The sequence below is a fragment of the Leuciscus leuciscus genome (assembly GCF_965113295.1).
Source record: "Leuciscus leuciscus genome assembly, chromosome: 1".
NCBI classification, from domain to species: Eukaryota; Metazoa; Chordata; class Actinopteri; order Cypriniformes; family Leuciscidae; genus Leuciscus; species Leuciscus leuciscus.
Window position 1 is genome coordinate 14,545,978 of NC_138725.1, and position 20,499 is coordinate 14,566,476.

At 37.4% G+C, this 20,499-nt stretch overlaps 2 protein-coding genes across 11 annotated transcripts in view; both read right to left on the reverse strand.

Moving 5' to 3' along the window:
• Positions 1–13,848, reverse strand: part of LOC309498809 (uncharacterized protein) — a 266,922-nt gene extending 253,074 nt beyond the window's left edge. The window contains exon 1 of one of the 3 annotated variants that reach the window (XM_082169722.1): positions 13,785–13,848. The gene's annotated coding sequence lies outside the window, so the exon portion shown is untranslated. Of the gene's footprint in view, positions 1–12,305; positions 12,767–13,784 lie in introns of those variants that run through there. The other 2 variants (XM_082169720.1, XM_082169725.1) reach the window with 2 other exon arrangements.
• Positions 1–20,499, reverse strand: part of LOC309500856 (uncharacterized protein) — a 134,769-nt gene that overhangs the window by 91,028 nt on the left and 23,242 nt on the right. For 5 of the 8 annotated variants that reach the window (XR_014206708.1, XR_014206709.1, XR_014206710.1 and 2 more), the window contains exon 1: positions 2,864–4,223. The exons of 1 other annotated variant lie outside the window; for it this stretch is intronic. Coding sequence is in view for 3 of the 7 variants with exons in the window: in XM_082172617.1 (XP_082028743.1) it covers positions 2,864–4,038 (1,175 nt within the window). In the remaining 4 variants the exon portion in view is untranslated. Of the gene's footprint in view, positions 1–2,863; positions 4,224–20,499 lie in introns of those variants that run through there. 2 more of the 8 variants (XM_082172619.1, XM_082172618.1) reach the window with 2 other exon arrangements.

Sequence of the window (20,499 nt, forward strand, 5' to 3'; positions counted from 1 at the left end):
CTAGTCTCGAGGTCATGAATGCATGAACTAACTTTTCTGCATCAGAAACTGATAGCATATTACGTAGCTTAGCAATGTTTCTAAGGTGGAAAAAGGCTGTTCTTGTAACATATGAAATATGATTTTCAAAAGACAGGTTGCAATCGAGTATAACACCCAGGTCTTTTACTGTAGAGGATAAAGTAACAGGACATCCTATGGGTTTTGTGGGTGGTTTTTTGAACCGATAAGTATTACCTCTGTCTTGTCTGGATTTAATAAAAGAAAATTGCGCATCATCCAATCTTTTATATCTTTAACACACTCTGTCAATTTGGATAATTTAGCGTTTTCATCTGGCCGTGATGAAATATAGATTTGAGTGTCATCAGCATAACAATGGAAACTAATTCCATGTTTCCTTATAATATTTCCAAGTGGCAGCATAAACATCAGGGGAAAAAAGTATTGAACACGTCATCATTTTTCTCAGTAAATATATTTCCAAAGGTGCTATTGACATGACATTTTCACCAGATGTTGGTAACAACCCAAGTAAGCCATTCATACAAAGAAACAAACAAAAATAAGTTCAGAAATTAAGTTGTGTAATAATGTGAAATGACACAGGGAAAAAATTTTGAACACATGAAGAAAGGGAGGCGCAAAAAGGCATGGAAAGCCAAGACAACTGCTGAAAACAATAATTAAAAAGCAATCCAGCCCCCTGTCTGTGGAAATTAATAACAGCTGGTTCAGTCCCAAATGATGGCCTACAAAAAGGTCTCATTGCCAAGGTGTCACACAAGACCTCAGTATACAACAGGAAATAAAGGATCAATCCAAACAACTTCCAGTGTGGTATATAGTGCGGAATTATTTTGAGAGGCATTTCCAAGATTCAGTGTTTTTGTTTACGGATGGGTCAAAAGACCCGAAGACAGGATATGCAGGTGCAGCCGTGTATATTCCAATGAATGATTCTCATATTAAGAAAAGAGTTTCTGACCATTTATCAGTTTATGCTACAGAACTATTGGCAATTTTAATGGCCCTGCAGTGGACAGAAGAAAAGAAAATGAATAACATAGTTATTGCATCTGATAGCTACTCGGCACTGGAAAGCATAAAATCTGGCAGATCATCTTTTAGGATGGATATAATTAATGAAATATTCCATAAATTGTATAACATAAAGCTTATGGGTATATCAATTCAATTTATTTGGGTTCCTGCTCATGTTGGTGTAGTGGGTAATGAGAAGGTAGATATTTTGGCTAAACAATCTTTAAAGTTAAAGCAGATAGATTTACAAGTTCCATTAAGTAGAGCAGAAGCTAAAGTGTTCATTAGGAAATATGTACAATCAATATGGCAGGTACACTGGGATGGTATTGAAACAGGAAGACACTTATATAATATTCAACAACAAGTTTGTGCTGGGAGGAGAGAGAGCAGGAACAGAAGTGAAGAGAATATTATTACCCGTCTGAGAATAGGTCACACAGGATTGAATAGTACATTGTTTAAAATTGGCAAGCACCCAACAGGGGAATGTAATCACTGTAGTCAGCAAGAGACAGTTGAACATGTAATACTTTACTGCAGGAAATACAACAATGAAAGACGTAATTTCATTCAGTCACTAATTAAAGCTGAGCATAAAGATTTTTCTATAATAGGTATACTAAAGGAAAAAGCTATATATGATAGTATTATTAAGTTTATTAAAGAAACGGAATTAAGTAAAAGAATTTAGGCTGTTTTTTTTTTGTTTGTTTTTTTTTTATTGTTTTTTTTGTTTTTGTTTTTTACGTTTTGTTTTGTTGTTGTTTCCTCATGAATTTTCATTCATATGTCGCATTATGTCAATCCTATAAGCATGTATCCTGTCCACACTCCAGTCCAGTCGGTGGCGGTAATGCACCTACAAGTTGGTTTGCCAACCGCCAATAAACACCAAAGAAGAAGAAGAAGAAGGTGTCACACAAGACACATCTCATGATGGGTAAAAGCAAAGAGCTGTCTCAAGACCTTCGCAACCTAATTGTTGCAAAACATAATGATGGCATTGGTTATAGGCGCCATTCTAAGCTTCTGAATGGTCCAGTGAGCACTTTTGGGGCCATAATACGGAAGTGGAAAGACAATAATTGCACCATAAATTTGCCTCGACCAGTGCTCCTCACAAGATTTCTGATAGAGGAGTGAAAAGAATAATCAGAAGAGTTGTCCAAGAGCCAACACCAAGTTGTATGGTGTTTTTAGGGTAATGTGCACTGCCATTTCTCCTTCAAATATGGTGTGTATTATGGCATCCAAACAGTTAAATTTTGCTTTCATGTGACCACACTATATTCTCCCAGTATTTCACTGGCTTTTCCAAAAATGTTGTGCAGCAAACTTTAAATGAGCTTCAACATGCTTTTTTTTCATTAATGGAGTCTTGCGTGGTGAGCGTGCATACAGGCCATGGCGGTGGAGTGCATTACTTACTGTTTTCTTTGAGACAACAGTACCTGCTATCTGCAGGTCTTTTTGAAGCTCTCCACAAGTGATCCTTGGCTCTTTGACAACTCTTCTGATTATCTGTACACTGATTGTTTATGGACAGATTATGGAGTCAGTCACTCCAAAGTTTGTGTTTACGTCACTCAAATTGCTTTTACGTTACTTAGCCAGCTACAGAGACACTGGTAACCAGGCAACAGACAAGTGACCAATCCGATGTCACTACACACATTCAACCATCACGGTTCGGCACGGTCAGCCAACTGTGCTGAGGGTTCAGGGCCGAGAACGGTTTGTAATTGTGCAGTGCCATACCAGAGCTCAAGTGGAAAAGCAGCTTTTGTTTCTCAGCACATAAAGATGAACTACTTACCTTGATCTCAGACTGCGGAGATGTGGTTTCTCCACTGCATGGATCTTCATGTGTCGCTTCAGGTTAGTTTTATCAGAGAAACTCTTTCCACACTGATCACACGTGTGCGGTTTTTCTCCAGTGTGGATCCTCTCATGTGTTTTCAGATGTTCTGATCGACTGAATCTCTTGTCACAGTGTGAACACTTGTAAGGTTTTTCTCCAGTGTGGATCTTCTCATGTGTTTTCAGATGTCCTGACTGACTGAATCTCTTGTCACAGTGTGAACACTTGTAAGGTTTTTCTCCAGTGTGAATAATCTGGTGCTGTTTTAAACTGTACGCTGTAGTAAAAGTCATCTCACACTCAAAGCACATGTACTCTCTCACAGCAGTGTGGATTTTTTGATGACTTTGTAAATATGGCAGCAGTGAAAAACTCTTTCCACACACAGAACATGAATGCGGCTTCTCCTTCGTATGAATTGTCAGGTGTCTCTTCAGGGCTGATGCCCTAAGAAATGTTTTTCCGCATTGATCACATGAGAACGGCTTCTCTCCGGTGTGGATCCTCATGTGAACATTAAGAGTATGTTTTTGTTTGAAACTCGTTCCGCATTGATCACATGTGAACGGCTTTTCTCCAGTGTGGATCTTCATGTGTTCTTTAAGGTGTCCTGATTGTGTGAAACTCGTTCCACATTGATCACATGTGAACGGCTTCTCTCCAGTGTGGATCCTCATGTGACACTCAAGTCTTTGTTTGCTTAATAAACTCTTTCCACACTGAGTGCAGATGAATGGCTTTTCTCCAGTGTGAATTCTCATGTGACACTCAAGTCTTTGTTTGCTTAATAAACTCTTTCCACACTGAGTGCAGATGAATGGCTTTTCTCCAGTGTGAATTCTCATGTGACACTCAAGACTTTGTTTGCTTAATAAACTCTTTCCACACTGAGTGCAGATGAATGGCTTTTCTCCAGTGTGAATTCTCATGTGACACTCAAGTCTTTGTTTGCTTGATAAACTCTTTCCACACTGAGTGCAGGTGAAAGATTTCTTGGCTCTTCTTTTCTTTAAAATTTTATTTTTTGTCTTTGAGCGGCTCAAAAGTTTTTCTCCAAGTTGGACATGATGTTCCTCCTCCACTTCACTCAGTTCTTCACTCTCCTCGCTCTCTTCCATCAGGTCTGACATGAAAGACAAAAAGACATTTCATTTTCAGTGCATCAAAACAATTCCAAGAAAGATATGAAGTGAAAGGACATAAATGTCAACCATGATGTAATAAAGTAGACAACTGCTATAAATATTACAATAATTTCTATGCCTTTTTATAAGGGTGTATTCACACCTGTCTTGTTTGGTTCAATTGAATTGAACTCAAGTTCGTTTCGCCCCTTGGTGCAGATCTTTTGGGCAGGTGCGAATACAGCAATCGCACTCGGGTGCGGACCGAACAACTATAAAACGAACAACCGGATTCAAACGAACTATGGTACGGTTGTTTAAGGTGTGAACATGACCCGACCCAATTGCAGAAAGCACTATGTCTTTTTTGACAGGATCAGATTTTTACCATGTAATTTGGGGATTTATCAAACTTCGTCAGATGTTAGTGCAAGTGCTCGTGCAGGCAAGACTGGCAGATCTCTCTCCTCGCAGTGGATCTGACACCTGTGAGATCAAAGACTGATAGACGCTCGTGCACGGTGTTGCTAATAGATGCTTTTATATGAAAATAAATATAATGAACAATACACCCAAAGTAGCCTACTTGTTATTTAATACCAATCCAAATACGTGTTTAGCAATAATTTTTTCTTTAATACAGACATTTTTTTTATATAATTTTTTTCATAAAAATTACATCACATAACCCATGTAGAGATCGCACTGTCAGAGAGTTTGGGAATATTCACACATAATTTATACACATAAAAACATGATATCAGAGTTTTAAAATCAAACATTTTAAAAGAGAACAATACATCACAGTTGTTTAAACCAATGAGCATTAAGCTGTGTCGTCAGCAAGTCGTTTCCCATCATGCTCCATCAGTCGGTGGAGAGAAACTGCAGAATCCGACACGACCGCCTTTTCATCGCGACGAGTTTTTAGACATTCGTCAGCATGACATCAAAGCGCACTCGACACATTTCTAACCAGCATGCATCTTGCTGTGATAACTTCACCGGTTTTAGAAAAAATATTCAATAACTTCACACTGTTATACAGTGTAATGCCATCAAATTCAGGAAGCAAATTGCGATGGATTATCACGATTAATACCGTTCCAAATTATCCTACATCCTATCCAGGACAGATAGATAATCCCGCGGTAACTAAAGAGCCTATCCTTTAGTCGTGTCCTCAAGAGTTAGGCGATCAGTCTATACAAATTTGTATTCTATTATAAAGATAATAGATTTCCCCTTTGTCAAGTCAAGTCAAGTTTATTTGTATAGCGCTTTTCACAATACAGATTGTATCAAAGTAGCTTCACAGTATTAAATTAAAATAATACAACAAAGTTTGTTTCAAGAGGAATTTATTGATTGATAAAATTAGATTAAATATCCCCAAAATATCCCCAACTGAGCAAGCCAAAGGCAACAGTGGCAAGGAACCGAAAAACTCCATCAAGTGACCTAATGGTGTCCTAAAACTCCATCAGGTGACCTAATGGAGAAAAAAAAAACCTTGGGAGAACCCAGGCTCAGTCGGGGGCCAGTTCTCCTCTGGCATTTATGAGCTAGAGAACGGATTGTAGTTTGATCTGTAGGATTATATGAATGCCTGGCTGAAGAGATGCGACTTTAATCTAGTTTTAAACTGGGAGAGCGAGTCTGAGCAACGAACCGTATCAGGAAGACTATTCCAGAATTTTGGAGCCAAATGTGAAAATGCTCTCCCTCCTTTGGTGGTTCTGGATATCCTAGGTATGACCAAAAGCCTTGAATTTAGTGATCTTAAAGAGCGTGATGGATTATAGGGTGATAGAAGATCCGTTAAATAGACTGGAGCTAAGCCGTTTAGGGCTTTATAAGTCAGTAGCAATACCTTGTAATTAATACGGAACTTTATAGGTAACCAATGCAGTGATGATAAAATCGGTGTTATATGATCATATTTTCTTGATCTCGTAAGAACTCTAGCGGCGACATTTTGGACTAACTGTAGCTTGTTTATTGAGGATGCTGGACAACCAGCTAATAAAGCATTACAGTAATCCAGTCTCGAGGTCATGAATGCATGAACTAACTTTTCTGCATCAGAAACTGATAGCATATTACGTAGCTTAGCAATGTTTCTAAGGTGGAAAAAGGCTGTTTTTGTAACATATGAAACATGATTTTCAAAAGACAGGTTGCAATCGAGTATAACACCCAGGTCTTTTACTGTAGAGGATAAAGTAACAGGACATCCTATGATGTTAAAGTTGTATTGTGCGAGGTTTTGTGGGCGTTTTTTTGAACCGATAAGTATTACCTCTGTCTTGTCTGGATTTAATAAAAGAAAATTACGCGTCATCCAATCTTTTATATCTTTAACACACTCTGTCAATTTGGAAAATTTAGCGTTTTCATCCGGCCATGATGAAATATATATTTGAGTGTCATCAGCATAACAATGGAAACTAATTCCATGTTTCCTTATAATATTTCCAAGTGGCATCATATATATGGAAAATAACAGAGGGCCTAATACAGATCCCTGCGGCACTCCATAGTTTACTGGAGTTATGATCGATTTTTCTCCATTTAAATAGACAAAATGGTAGCGGTCAGATAGGTTTGATTTGAACCAGCTTAGTGCTTGTCCTTGAACACCAGTATAATTTTGTAGTCGATCTAAGAGTAATGTATGATCTATAGTATCGAACGCAGCACTAAGATCAAGTAAAACTAGTATTGTGATACAGCCTTGGTCAGAAGCTAAAAGTAAATCATTTGTGATTTTAACGAGCGCAGTTTCAGTGCTATGATGCGGTCTGAATCCAGACTGAAACTTTTCATAGATATCATTTTGTTGCAAGAAAGAGCCCAGTTGAGCAGACACCACTTTTTCTAATATTTTAGACATAAATGGAAGATTTGAAATGGGTCTATAATTTGCTAGATTATTATGATCTAATTGTGGTTTCTTAATGAGAGGTTTTATAACTGCCAGTTTAAATGTTCTTGGAACATGACCTAAAGATAAAGACGAGTTAATAATATTGAGGAGAGGCTCTTCCACTTAGGGCTGGGTACCGAGTTCGATACTTTTTAGGTACCGACCGAATTGCCTCGATACTATCGAGTATCGAAAAATGACTTGTTTTTCGGTACCAGATTTCGATTCCTAAGGGGTTAACTCGTCAACGTCAGTGCTCAAACAAATACATATGAAATGCACAACGACACGCCTAAAGTCGCTCACGCACATACACGCAAACTCTACATACACGAGACGCGCGGAACTCTGCGCACATACTCACATGAGACGCGCGCGCGCACACAAACTGTCCACGTACACATTCTCATATGAGACGCAAGCACACACACACAGACTCGCGCACATACTCAATGAGACGCGAGCACACACACTCACAATACCTTAAAGATGTGGAAAAGCCGATCAAAAGTGTGGCTACATTTCTCCATTCTCGATGCCAAGCGTGCGATGCAGTATTTGCGGTAAAATAATTGCTGCAAAGACGGTACCGCGACAGATATGATGAAGCCCTTGACAGTGCACGGAGTAAACATAAGAACAGAAAGTTGCTCCGTCTTCGACTGGTAACTGAAGAGATACCTGTTGATCACTCTGACAGTGTTTATATTGCAATAATGACCTACTGAATGTACACTGCCGTTCAAAAATGTGTTGGTCAGATTTTTTTTTTTAGTAAGGATGCATTAAAGTTATCAAAAATGACCTTAAAACATGTGTAATGTTACTAAAGATTTCTGTTTCAAATAAATGCTGTTCTTTTGATTTTTTTTTATTCATCAAAGAATCATGTTTTCATGTTTCCAAAAACTGTTTTCATATTTCTGAAGGATCATGTGACACTGAAGTAATGATTTTGAAAATTCAGCTTTGACAACACAGGAATAAATTACATTTTGAAATATATTCAAATACTATTTTAAATTGTAATACTATTCCACAATATTACAAGTTTTACTGTATTTTTGATCAAACAAATTCAGGTTTGGTGAGCATGAGCTCTTAATAAAAAAATATTTTGTTCCTTTTTGTTCCTTTCTGGACTGACTAAGGAGCATGAGTCAAACTGAAAAAATAAAACCAAAGTTTTTCTGAGGTAATGTGTTATGTAATCTTGTTAAAATGGATTTCATAAAATTGGTATCGAAAAAAAGTATCGTTCAGGAACCGGTATCGAAATCAAGGTATCGGTATCGGTATTGGTATCGAAATTTTTTGAACGATACCCAGCCCTACTTCCACTACAGGTAACACTTCTTTCAGTAGTTTAGTTGGTATAGGATCTAATAAACATGTTGTTGTTTTAGATGAAGTGATACGTTTATTTAACTCTTTTTGTTCTATAGTTGTAAAGCACTGTAATTGTTCTTGCGGGGTGATAATTGAAGCTGAATAATAAGGCGCGATTGAAGATTGAACGTTTACAATTGTGGTTCTGATGCTTTCTATTTTCTCAGTGAAGAAGTTCATGAAATCATTACTACTGAACTGTAACGGGATATTTTGTTCGGGTGACGTCTGTTTATTTGTTAGTCTAGCCACGGTGTTAAATAAAAACCTTGGATTGTTTTGGTTGTTTTCTATTAGTTTGCGGAGGTGCTCAGCCCTGGCCGCTTTTAGGGCCTTTTTATAACGTGACATACTGTCTTTCCACGCGATTCTAAAGACCTCTAAATTAGTTTGTTTCCATTTACGCTCTAAAATACGGGTTTCTCTCTTTAAAACATGCATAGTATTGTTATACCATGGTGCTTTATTTTTCTCTCTGACCTTTTTTAATTTAATAGGTGCAACCACATCCAATGTTCTAGAGAGAATGGTGCTCATAGTGCTAGTTAGTTCTTCTAGTTCATCTGTTTGTTTGGGTTCAGGCAGCAGCTGAGACAGATTAGATAAGCAATTTGAGAAATTATCTATGGTGGATGGGAGGATTGTTCTGCCTGGTTGATAACGCTGCGCCGCATGACATATTACAGCAGTACGTAATATGCAAGTTACCATGTAGTGGTCAGTGACATCATCACTTTGTGGAATGATAACTATATCGGTTGGCTCGGTTCCATGTGATATAATTAAATCGAGTGTATGATTAAGACGATGTGTTGGTCCGGTGACGTTTTGCTTGACCCCAAATGAATTTAATAAATCTGTAAACGCAGCTCCTAGCGCATCATTTGGATTATCTACGTGTATGTTAAAATCTCCAATAATTAATGCTTTATCGACATTGACTAATAGGTCTGAGAGAAAATCTGCAAACTCTTTTAGGAAATCAGCGTAAGGCCCTGGCGGTCTATATACGGTAGCCAAGGCTAGAGATAATAGGGATGTTTTTCTAACATCTAAGAGCGTAACATTTAGTACAAGTACTTCAAATGAAATAAACGTATAACCCGTTTTCTGAGTAACATTTAGAATATCTTTATAAATGGTTGCAACACCTCCGCCACGACCAATCAGACGGGGCTCATGCTTATAACAGTATCCAGGAGGAGTAGACTCATTAATACCGAAATAATCATTTGGTTTAAGCCAGGTTTCAGTAAGGCAAAGTACATCGAAGCTATTATCTGTGACTATTTCATTTACAATAACTGCCTTAGGTGTGAGTGATCTAATGTTTAGAAGACCTAGCTTTAGAAATAGTTTTTGTTTACCAATAGCAACATTTTCTGTTTTAATAACAATTAGATTTTTCCTAGATCCTGCAGTAGATTTATTATTTGATCTCACTCCAGTTAGGATCTTCCTGATCCAGATAGAAGAATGTGACACTTACCCAAGAATCCAAGGTCCAGTCAGATGATTATAATAAATGTTTAACAATATTTATTAAAATAATCAAATGAAAAGAATACTTGTTACAGATTATAAAATGAGTACTAACTAACAGAGAGATACTAGCTAGGCTTAAAGGGATACTCCACTTTTCTTTGGAAATAGGCTCATTTTACAACTCCCCCAGAGTTAAACAGTTGAGTTTTACCGTTTTCGAATCCATTCAGCCGAGTTTCTGATATTTAGAAGAATATCAGTAACCAGACAGTTTCTGGTCTCATTGACTTCCATAGTATATATTTTTTTCCTACTATGGAAGTCAATGAGACCAGAAACTGTATGGTTAATATTCTAAATATCAGAAACTCTGCTAAATGGATTCAAAAACGGTAAAACTCAACTGTTTAACTCTGGGGGAGTTGTAAAATGAGCCTATTTCCAAAAAAAGTGGAGTATCCCTTTAAAGCTTCTTGCATCTGATAACTGCTGGCTGTATCAGACTGGAGATTCCAAGGAAGAGCAAAGAGTCCTGTCTAGGTCTCTTTTTTTATAGTCTGAATTCAGCCGTCTTCATCATAGTTAATATAAGACACATGACTGCTGTGTCAATATCACGCGTATGACTGCTATTTCTGTGCAAGCGTGACTATGTCTAGCCAGCGGCTTGTTCTCTAGCCAGCAACTGAAGATACAACAGTTCCTTTGTATTTGTGGATAATGACTCTTGTCACTGCTCTCTCATGTGATTTGAGAGATGCAGAGATGAACAACAACCTCTTTATTCAGCAGAACACTTTTAGATGGTTATATTCTTTATTAACCAAGATAGTTTGTTGGCTGCATCCTTAGTTACAGATTTCTTATTGTGACCCTTTCTGCGTTGACGTCGGGTTGGAGGTGCAAATGAAGCGAAGGAAGTGCCACTCTCAACACCCCAAACAATATTTAATAAAAAATGTTAAACCAGAAGTAAAACATAGTTTACATCATTATTTTATTTAAACCATTTGCGTCAGTTTCACTAAACGGCCCAACGCGCTCGCTGGCGCGGATATTTAAGATGGATATTTGCTTCAAGTGACAGGCTTGGTGAGTGAAATTATATTTATATTATCTTTCTGTATATGTTTAATTTTCTGTCTAAAAGTGGCCAAAAAGACATTTAACTCCAGCTCACCATCGGTGTCGCCAAACCGTGCAGGTGCACAAATGTTCCCGTCAAGTTTGTTTTTATAAATCACAACTCATGCGTCGGAAGTGGCGTACGCCTCTTTCAGGGCCTGTTTTGTGCGTACGCAGCGGTTATAAATGAGGCCCCAGAGCACCTCCGCCTGCAAAGTCCCATTCGAGCCAAACGTTGATCGAATGTCACTCGATTTTGCTGCGGTAACGTTAGCTGCTCCACAAACGTTGGTGACAGCATCAGTTGTCGTCGTAACGTTACTACTTGTAGATTTGTCGGTCACGCCAAAGTAGCTAGACATAGTTGTTTGCTGTCTTACTCTTACCGCCGATTTGTGGCACACTGCATATGGGATTTTACGGTGCTAATTCCCATTGTCCCCAACTTAAATGCTTTTCTGCAAACACCGCAAAATCATTCATCATTTTTACCACTAACGGGCTGCAACCATGTCTTGAAATTTTCGTTTTCCAGCCACTTCAGTAGGAATTTGCACTTTCCCATTTTTCCTCTGACCTGTCGTCCACCTCTATACAAAATGCCCGCGTCACCTCCGTATCACTGCAATTTTGCTCCAGCCGAAACCAATTACAAACTGGTTCTGTGTGTATCACACTAACGTACATTTTGTGACAGCAAATAAAATGCCAATCAATATGAAACCTCCTTTTACTGACCATTTGTTAAAAAAACTGAAACTTTTGCAGCTATTTCACAGTTTAACTGTTTATCTAAATGTGCTGAAGTGCTTGAATGTTTCTAACATTAATGTTCTTCAGCATCATGAATGAATGAAGAATAAACACCAACCTCTTTGTTCTTCAGGATCTTCAGTGTGTTTCATTCTGCAGGGTTCTGGATCACTCATGTTCTCACTGTCCTCTTTAATAAACTCAGTCTTTGCAGATTTCAGCTCTTCCTGATGCTTTGATGCTCGTCTTCACTTGTAGCTTCTTCTTTTTCTTGTTTAATGGCGATTAACTTCACTTTTAGCTGTATTTACAGCATTTATTGGAGAATTGCTGTGGGAGGAGCTTCACTGATGATGTGACTGCTGTAGGAGGAGCTTCACTGATGATGAATTGTAGTGTGAGGAGTTGATCTGCCAAAATCAAAAATATATAGCCTAAGTTACCGAGTTTGTTTTATGCTTATGGGCTACAGAATATAATAATGTCAATTTTCCCAAATGTAAATAATGGTAAGAAAAACTGTTGAAAGCATAAACAGTGTGGTGGCAAACAATTTTCTATTACTGAATAAGAGACAAACATATCAAATGACCGCGAGAGGAGGGCATCCTTCCTTCATTATTGTCCTGACTCACCCAAGGTTATTTCTCTAGGCTAAATGAAGATATGTCAAGTCAAGTCAAGTCAAGTTTATTTGTATAGCGCTTTTCACAATACAGATTGTATCAAAGCAGCTTCACAGTATTAAATTTAAATAATACAACAAAGTTTGTTTCAAGAGGAATTTATTGATTGATAAAATTAAATTAAATATCCCCAAAATATCCCCAACTGAGCAAGCCAAAGGCAACAGTGGCAAGGAACCGAAAAACTCCATCAAGTGACCTAATGGTGTCCTAAAACTCCATCAGGTGACCTAATGGAGAAAAAAAACCTTGGGAGAACCCAGGCTCAGTCGGGGGCCAGTTCTCCTCTGGCATTTATGAGCTAGAGGCCGGATTGTAGTTTGAACTGTGGGATTATATGAATGCCTGGCTGAAGAGATGCGACTTTAATCTATGTCTTTAAATATGTCTCAGTTATAACTAACACATTGTTACATAATTTATCATACATGCATAAGGGTTGATAACAGTTCACTGTTATATCCATGTAGCAGAGATATGGGACTTCACATGCAATCCTGTGCTTTTTATTACCATCATGTTTTCTAAGTTTCGATGAATATAAGAAAATGCAAACACATAGAACGTCAGTCTGCTGACACCAATGAAATGAGCTTTAAGTGTCAATTAACAGGAGATCTGAAGACATCAGCATAATAAATGAGGTGAAAACAGGAACTATTGTCATGAAATAAAGAGTGTTTTCAGCAGATCTGTTAATATTGATGAGCCTCAGACTCTCAACACTCATTCAACAAGCCATTCAGGATCATCAGCAGATCATCTCACTTTATTCTGAGTGTTTGCTGTTAGAATAACATTATTTGAGTCAGGATAAATGAATAATGTAACAGATTTGTATACATACAAGATATGTACAGAAACTGACAATGATCATAATACTCTTAAAAAGAAAAGAAAATGTAACGTTTCCAGTGTCAAACTTTATTAATAATTATCTATATTCCCATGGATGTATAGATTTGAGATTTCCCTCGTCCGTTACTCATACAGTAATCTGCCAAAGATAAATGTCAACAAAGAAATAAAGGTAAACATGAAAATGGCAACAGCAACACTTGGGATCGATTCCTATAAATTCCCCTCACAGATCTCAAACTTTGACTTGACATTCAGTAACAGTTCTCATACAAACATCGAGACAATCACACAAACGAACACAAAATCGCTCAGGTCTGAATGAACTCAACATATTCTCCTCATGCTCGCTGCTGCTGCACTAAATGTTTATTTCAGAAGGAAGACGCCAGAAAAGACGCACAAATATCGCTTGTATTAAATCGCAAGTATTGCTGTAATCGATGAAAACAATACAGAAATTAGTCTGTCGCTTAATCAAACTCAAACTCTATAAAGTGTGTGTAATGGTTGTATATGAGAAATACCGTGAACTGCTCTCCTCTCCTCAGAAGACTCGACGCTGAAACTCTCAATGAGGGAAGAGAGACGGTGCGAGAGAGCGGCGACGTCATCGGCCCCCAACGCACGCGCGTACGGGACACCCCCGCAGCCAATCAGGGCCACGCAGATTCAGCTTTACTAGTAGCCTTCCATTCTTATTATTTTAGTACTTTAGTGACTCCAGTTGGGTGAAGGGAACTTTTTCAAGTGAAGCACAAAATAGTCAGAATAAGCAGAGGAGGATCACCTCCATCCAGTCTGAAAAGTGTTTTGGCCTGTAAAGTCCGGCTCAGTATATTCTGTAGCGTCCTAAGACAAATAGTAAAGGCATGTTGGTTGATTAGCACCTGTAGAATTTCCTTTTGTTGAAACCCCAGATAAAAGTAGAAGCAGAGGTGGAAAGAGTACTAAAATATTCTCCTCAAGTAAAAGTACTATTACTTCAATGAAATTTTACTTAAGTACAAGTCAAATTACAGGTCTAAATATCTACTCAAGTAAAAGTAAAAAGTAGCTCATTTAAAATGTACTCAGAGTAAAAGTTACTGAGTTACTTTTAAACCGTGGGGCCGGCCGGGCGGGGCGGGCCGGGGGACTCTCCCAGGTTGTAGATTTTCACAGTATGATAACCATCTCAGAAATTATCACGGTTTACAGTATTAATCAATTATTAAATAAAAAAATAAACAGAATTATTAAATTATGGTTGTTATTATTATTATCATCAGATAAAATGACAGTTGAATGAAAACAGGTTTTTGAACAAACTCGAAAACCATTTGTTTTGTTTATTAAAATTTCAATAAAACTTTTCTAATCAACTAAATTCAATAATTGATAATTCTCAGATCAACAACTTATTTTTAACATTAATAATTTATTAAAATGTTTAAGAATAATATAGCCCTATGAAATGTTTTTATTCAGAAAACTATTTTTTCTTTTTATGACAAATATATTATCAAAAACTGTGGTAATTAAATGGAAATTTAAACTTTTATCCTTTTATTTTTTGGGGAAGTGCTGCAAAACAGATTTACTAAATTAAATCATGGACAAAAAATATTCCTTAAATAATATTTAAATAAACTGTCTTATTATTATTATTGTTGTTGTTATTATTCTGACAAGTGCTTTCTATTGTAGATCTACAATAATATATTTCTTTCATAATTTCTCCTATTTAAACCGAACTTTTATTTTGACGGGTTGTAGTGAAGACCTTTTCCAGAGTGTATTTGACAATGTTTTTTCTCAAATAAAATGATGAAAATGCTCATTAGGCGTTCTCTGCAGGATCCATCTTGGAAAACAGTCTCGTCTAGTCGAGCAACGAACGCCGCGCTAAGTGAGCTGGTCGATAGGAATTACGCATAGTGAAATCTAACGTAGCGCGGCGTTCGTGACTCGATTAGTCGAGACTGTTTTCCAAAATGGATCCTGCATGTAAACGCGTAATGTACTGTCTTTATAAAGTATCTTCTTATTAAACTGTCTGTACACTTACAAAGTTCTCAATGCTTCGGTTTCCATGTATGGACCCTCAGTATGCTACCGTGTTAGTGTGAGACTATTTTGAGCCTTGTTAATGGTATTAAATAGCGATTTACTTTTACTTACTCTGTGCCCCATATACTATTATGAGCTAATCTGTTTTTAAAGATAAAACACTTTATATTCGATTATCATGAAAACGCATCTCAGGGAACGATCGACTCGGTAACCATGTGTTAATTACCCCTAGGTTCATTTTTCACTGGATTTGTCCTTTAAGTAAAAGTACAAATAACCAGAGACATATTTACTTTAGTAAAAGTAAAAGTACCACAATGAAAACCTTACTTAAGTAAAAAGTAAAAAGTACCTGATTTTAAATTTACTTTAAGTATTAAAAGTAAAAGTACTTTCATAACAATTTATTCTCTTAATGTCTATATTCTAATAGTTAGTGCTGTAACAATATGCAATATGAAACCGAAATCGCGACACTCGGATCCACGAACCTGTGTCGCGGGGTGAGTGTGAGAAGTCAGAATCGCAACACACCCCTTATTTGAAGTTAACATTATACAATACGTAGACCTGGATAAATTCTTTAAAATTGGGCAATCCCAGCGTTATGGACGTGACAATTGCAGTAAAACGTGACACAAAAAAAAATCTTTAACTTTTAGGTGGCAAAATATTTTTTTGTAATTCTGTGAATTTCACTGCACCAAAAGTAATATACCCACCGGATGAAGAAGGGTTGGCTCTCCACAAAACATAAAATATTCATTTTATTTTTTGTGTTCACATTTATGAGGAAAAAACAATGTTACAGACGTGTCAGGTTTCGTTACGCATGTGAGCGCTCTGAAAGATGCACTAAAATACTGCTTTAAAACGTTCACAAAGACCTCAAAAGCCCTTCTTTAAAGTGAATTTCGTTTCGTATTAATTGTATCTTAATTTTAATCAATGTTTCATCAACCCATTGCCTCGATTTAATAAATAAGTAAATATAGCAGAAAATAAATCAGGACACGGAGGTGCGGGCGCGTGAACTGGTGAAACTCATGAACAGAAACTCAGGTCTGTACTTGCCTCACAGACATTTCTCTCTGGCGCGTTCACTGCAAAGATCGCGCGTCAGCATCAATTAAAATGTCTCCTTGTTATACTTTACATATTCATAATCATTACTTTTGCCTGTTCTTTGTGACAGCTTTTAGGTGCTTTATTGGCAGCGCCACAGTTACATGTTACACATGAACGCGTCAGCACCGAAAACATGGAGATTGTTTTCAATCCCTGTTTTGGCAAGGGGAAAAACTGATCAGTAAATGTAACGAAAATGTAACGAAACGTTGTAGAAATGTAGTGGAGTAGAAAGTATAATAATTGCTGCAAAAAGTAACGAAGTAAAAGTCAAAAGTATGCACTATTGATTCTACTTAAGTAAAGTACAGATACGTGAAAAATGTACTTAAGTAAAGTAACGAAGTATTTTTACTTCGTTACATTCCACCACTGCTTGAAGGGAAATGGAAAACTTAAAATAACGTGTTCATATAACAACAAAACATAGGTTCTTTCAATTTTCTGCCTCATGCGCATGTGCCAGAAACTCTACGTCATGATGACGTACTATTTTAACGAATTTGAGCCAGACGCACCATCGCCATTTTCTGCACGAGAAGACGAGATCACGACACGAGTTGCTGATGCGAGAAAAAAGAAGACGAAGGAGCTCTTATTTGAACGACTACAGATGGATTTTTATAGTAAGTATACCCTGATTTGTTCTTTCTTTCATGTAAAAATTAGGCTTGTTGATTTCAGGCTATCACATTTGACAAACTAAGACAACTTGATTAGTAATCAGGAGCCACACGCACTGGTACACACATTTTTGCTAGCTATATAGTGTGTTAGACACCGAGCTGCTGTCGAGACGTGAGCAGAAGGAGAAGTCGTCTTTGACTAGTATAAGTTAATGTTGGTAAATAGATAAAAAAGTGTACATATAAGTTACTTTTTAGTGTGTTCTTGATCGGATCTCATTATCGTTAGAAACACAGAATGACCAGTAACGTTAATATCTGAAGCACCGCCGCCCAGTGGCGGTTCTACATTGAATTACACCCTGGGCGAGACCCCCTTAGAGCGCCCCCCTGTATTTATAATATTCTGAATGAAATGTGCGTTATTTGGAAGAAAGTCGAGGTGTGACTGACTTAGATAACTATATGGATCCCCCGTTCCCCCCCCTTGTCCGTTCCATTTGGGAGAGACCCAGAGGTGAACTGTCATCCGCGCCCGCGCCTCCTCGCCCCCTCCCCTTTCCCCTTCTCAAACAAACAGCTTCTGTGCACGGCATCTTCTCAGCAAGCAGGGGCGCCTGCAGCTGCAGAGGGGCGCAAATTTGCCAATTCCCCACACAGTGAAATGATAGATAATAGAAAACCGCTTCGCGGCGCAGATTTATTTACTTTTTATTTTATTTTCTGCACGTGCCGGCGGCGCCGCCCCCCCCAGAAATGCCGCCCCGGGCGATTGCCCGGTTCACCCGTGCCAAAAACCGCTACTGCCGCCGCCAGTCCATATTTGTGTTTACCATTACGAATAAAAATGCTTGATTTACTTATGTTAAACTCCCAGTTGTTATTTTTTTCAAATGACATACCATAATGTTTTTGAGCACGTGCAAACAGTGCGTTTTCTGTAGGCCTATATAGGTAACTTGGCATGATTTTGTATTAGTATAATGTCAACTTTCTGTAGTTCATAATCACATGATTAAACTTGTATGTAAATGGTGTTACCTGTGAAGCCCTGAAGAATCATGAGTTTCAGGATTACGTTATTTATATAAAACATTTTCACATAATAAAAGCTATATTTACAGCACTGCTCAATTTTATATTGACAGCAACATCATTAGTGTAACATTAAATGCATCACCAGAAATAGAAATAAAAAGTTTTAATATTTGTTTTCCTCATAATTGTATTTGGGAAATAAGATGTTTTAGGGCTGCACGATTATGACAAAAATCACATTTGTCGATTATTCCCTTAATGGGTGATTATTAATTACAAATTATTGAATGATGTTTTGAATAGCCAGACTTTATCACAGTGGTTCTCAACTCGTTTGCCCATGGAACCCACATTTTCCCATGGTAATTTTTTATAATAAATTTGTTTAAACACAAAAATTGTAGACTCAAACAAGTACTGTCCCCCTTTACTTAACATAAACATAAATTGTAAGAATATGACTAATACTGATAATTAAATGCTTAACAAGGTTAAGCTATTTAATAGCAGTCCCAAACTAGTTTTATTAATACAATGCTGGATTTACCAGTCTTTTAAAAATAATATTTATTATTTTATACAAAGTTAATATCAGGCTATATACAAAATAAGACAAAGTGAACATAAATTGGCATTTTTGGGTTATGGAAACAACACTTACCATGGTAAATACACAATACTAACAAAAACTGTTAACACGGAAACTGCTCCTGATTAATAGAATGAACATCATACCTGCATGCAAATCCTTCTCAGCTAACACGACGTACTAGTAGTAACCTGGTATTTTACTTTTATTTTGTGACTTTCTAATTTACAACGTATCGACGTTGCATGCTCATAGTTTCTTTTGTGCTTTATATGTAGTGAAGTGATACACAGGGTGCAATTAAAGAGTGTGTGCTACTAGCGCAGTATAACGGCTGACAGGTGAGAGACAGCGTACACTTACGTCACTGGTCACCAGTGTTGGGAAGGATGCTTTCAAAATGTATTCCGTTACAGAATACAGAATACATGCCCAAAAATGTACTTTGTAACGTATTCCGTTACGTTACTCAATCTGAGTAACGTATTCTGAATACTTGGATAACTTCCACATTGAATTGCATTTTATAAGTGTCGGACATCAAATCCAATAAACAGGCCTATTCTTGTGGGGTGGGGTGCGGTGATGCGGTGGTGACGCGTATCCCAATAAAGCACCTAAAAGCTGTCACAAAGAACCGGCAAAAGTAATAATTATGAATATGTCAATAGAAAGGAGATATTTTAATTGTTCTAAAAATTTTCACGAGGTCTAAAAATAAAAAGATGACCAGCAGTAGGGCTATTTAATTAAATTAATTTATGTATCACTACATTTTATTTAATTAAATGCATTTATGGTGAAATTACTACATTTTCAGCTCAGTCTGGGTTTATTTTGACCACGAAACATGCGCTGTCACTTTAATTCAGCGTTTGCAGCACAGCAGAAGTAGACTCGGTGCGGAAAAGATCGCTGCACTGCTGTAGCCTATACGCACAGCTCCAGGAACGGATAAACGGACCGCATCCGCGTGCAGTGTGAAAGCTCTAACCTGTTAACATGGGTACAGGAGAGAAAAAATACGCACCGCATATGCACTGCAAACAGAGTAGGCTATGTGTGAAACGGGCGTTCATTTATGAGTCCAGTTCACGCGCTGGCGCCTCCGTGATTATTGTATGCTATATTTACTTCTTATTAAATCCAGGCAATTGGTTGATGAAATATTGATTAAAATTAAGATACAATTAATACAAAATGAAATTCACTTTAAAGAAAGCCTTTGTGCTTTCTGTTTGAGGTATCTGTGAAAGTTTTAAAGCAGTCTTTTAGTGCCGCACGCTTTCAGAGTGCTCACGTCAGTAACGGAGAACTGTCACGACCGCAACATTGTTTTTTTTCCTCATAAATGCGAATACTAAAAATAAAATAAAATAAATATTTTATGTTCTGTGGAGAGCCAACCCTTATTCATCCGGTGAGTAGGCCTAGTATTACTTTTGGTTTGCGCAGTGTAATTCACAGATTGGCACCTAAAAGTTAAAAAAAAAATGTGTCACGCATGTTTTATTTCCCTCATATTAAATATAAAACGCATGTAGACCGATATTTTTCTAATGTCTGGACTTCATTATTAAGGGAGTATGGATATATACAGACGTTTCACTATTGGTATAAATGCATTTTCTGAGAATTTATATTTCAAGTTTTGACTGCACGTATTTGGAAAAAAAACAGATGCTTCTTCAGGTTGGAGGTGGAGTCTTTGGACGACGCTGAAAGGAGGTTGGTTGCTGGCAAGCAGAGGTTGCACTGCACAGTTATATTTTGTTCTCCCTTCTCTTTCTGTAATGTGAAATGCTG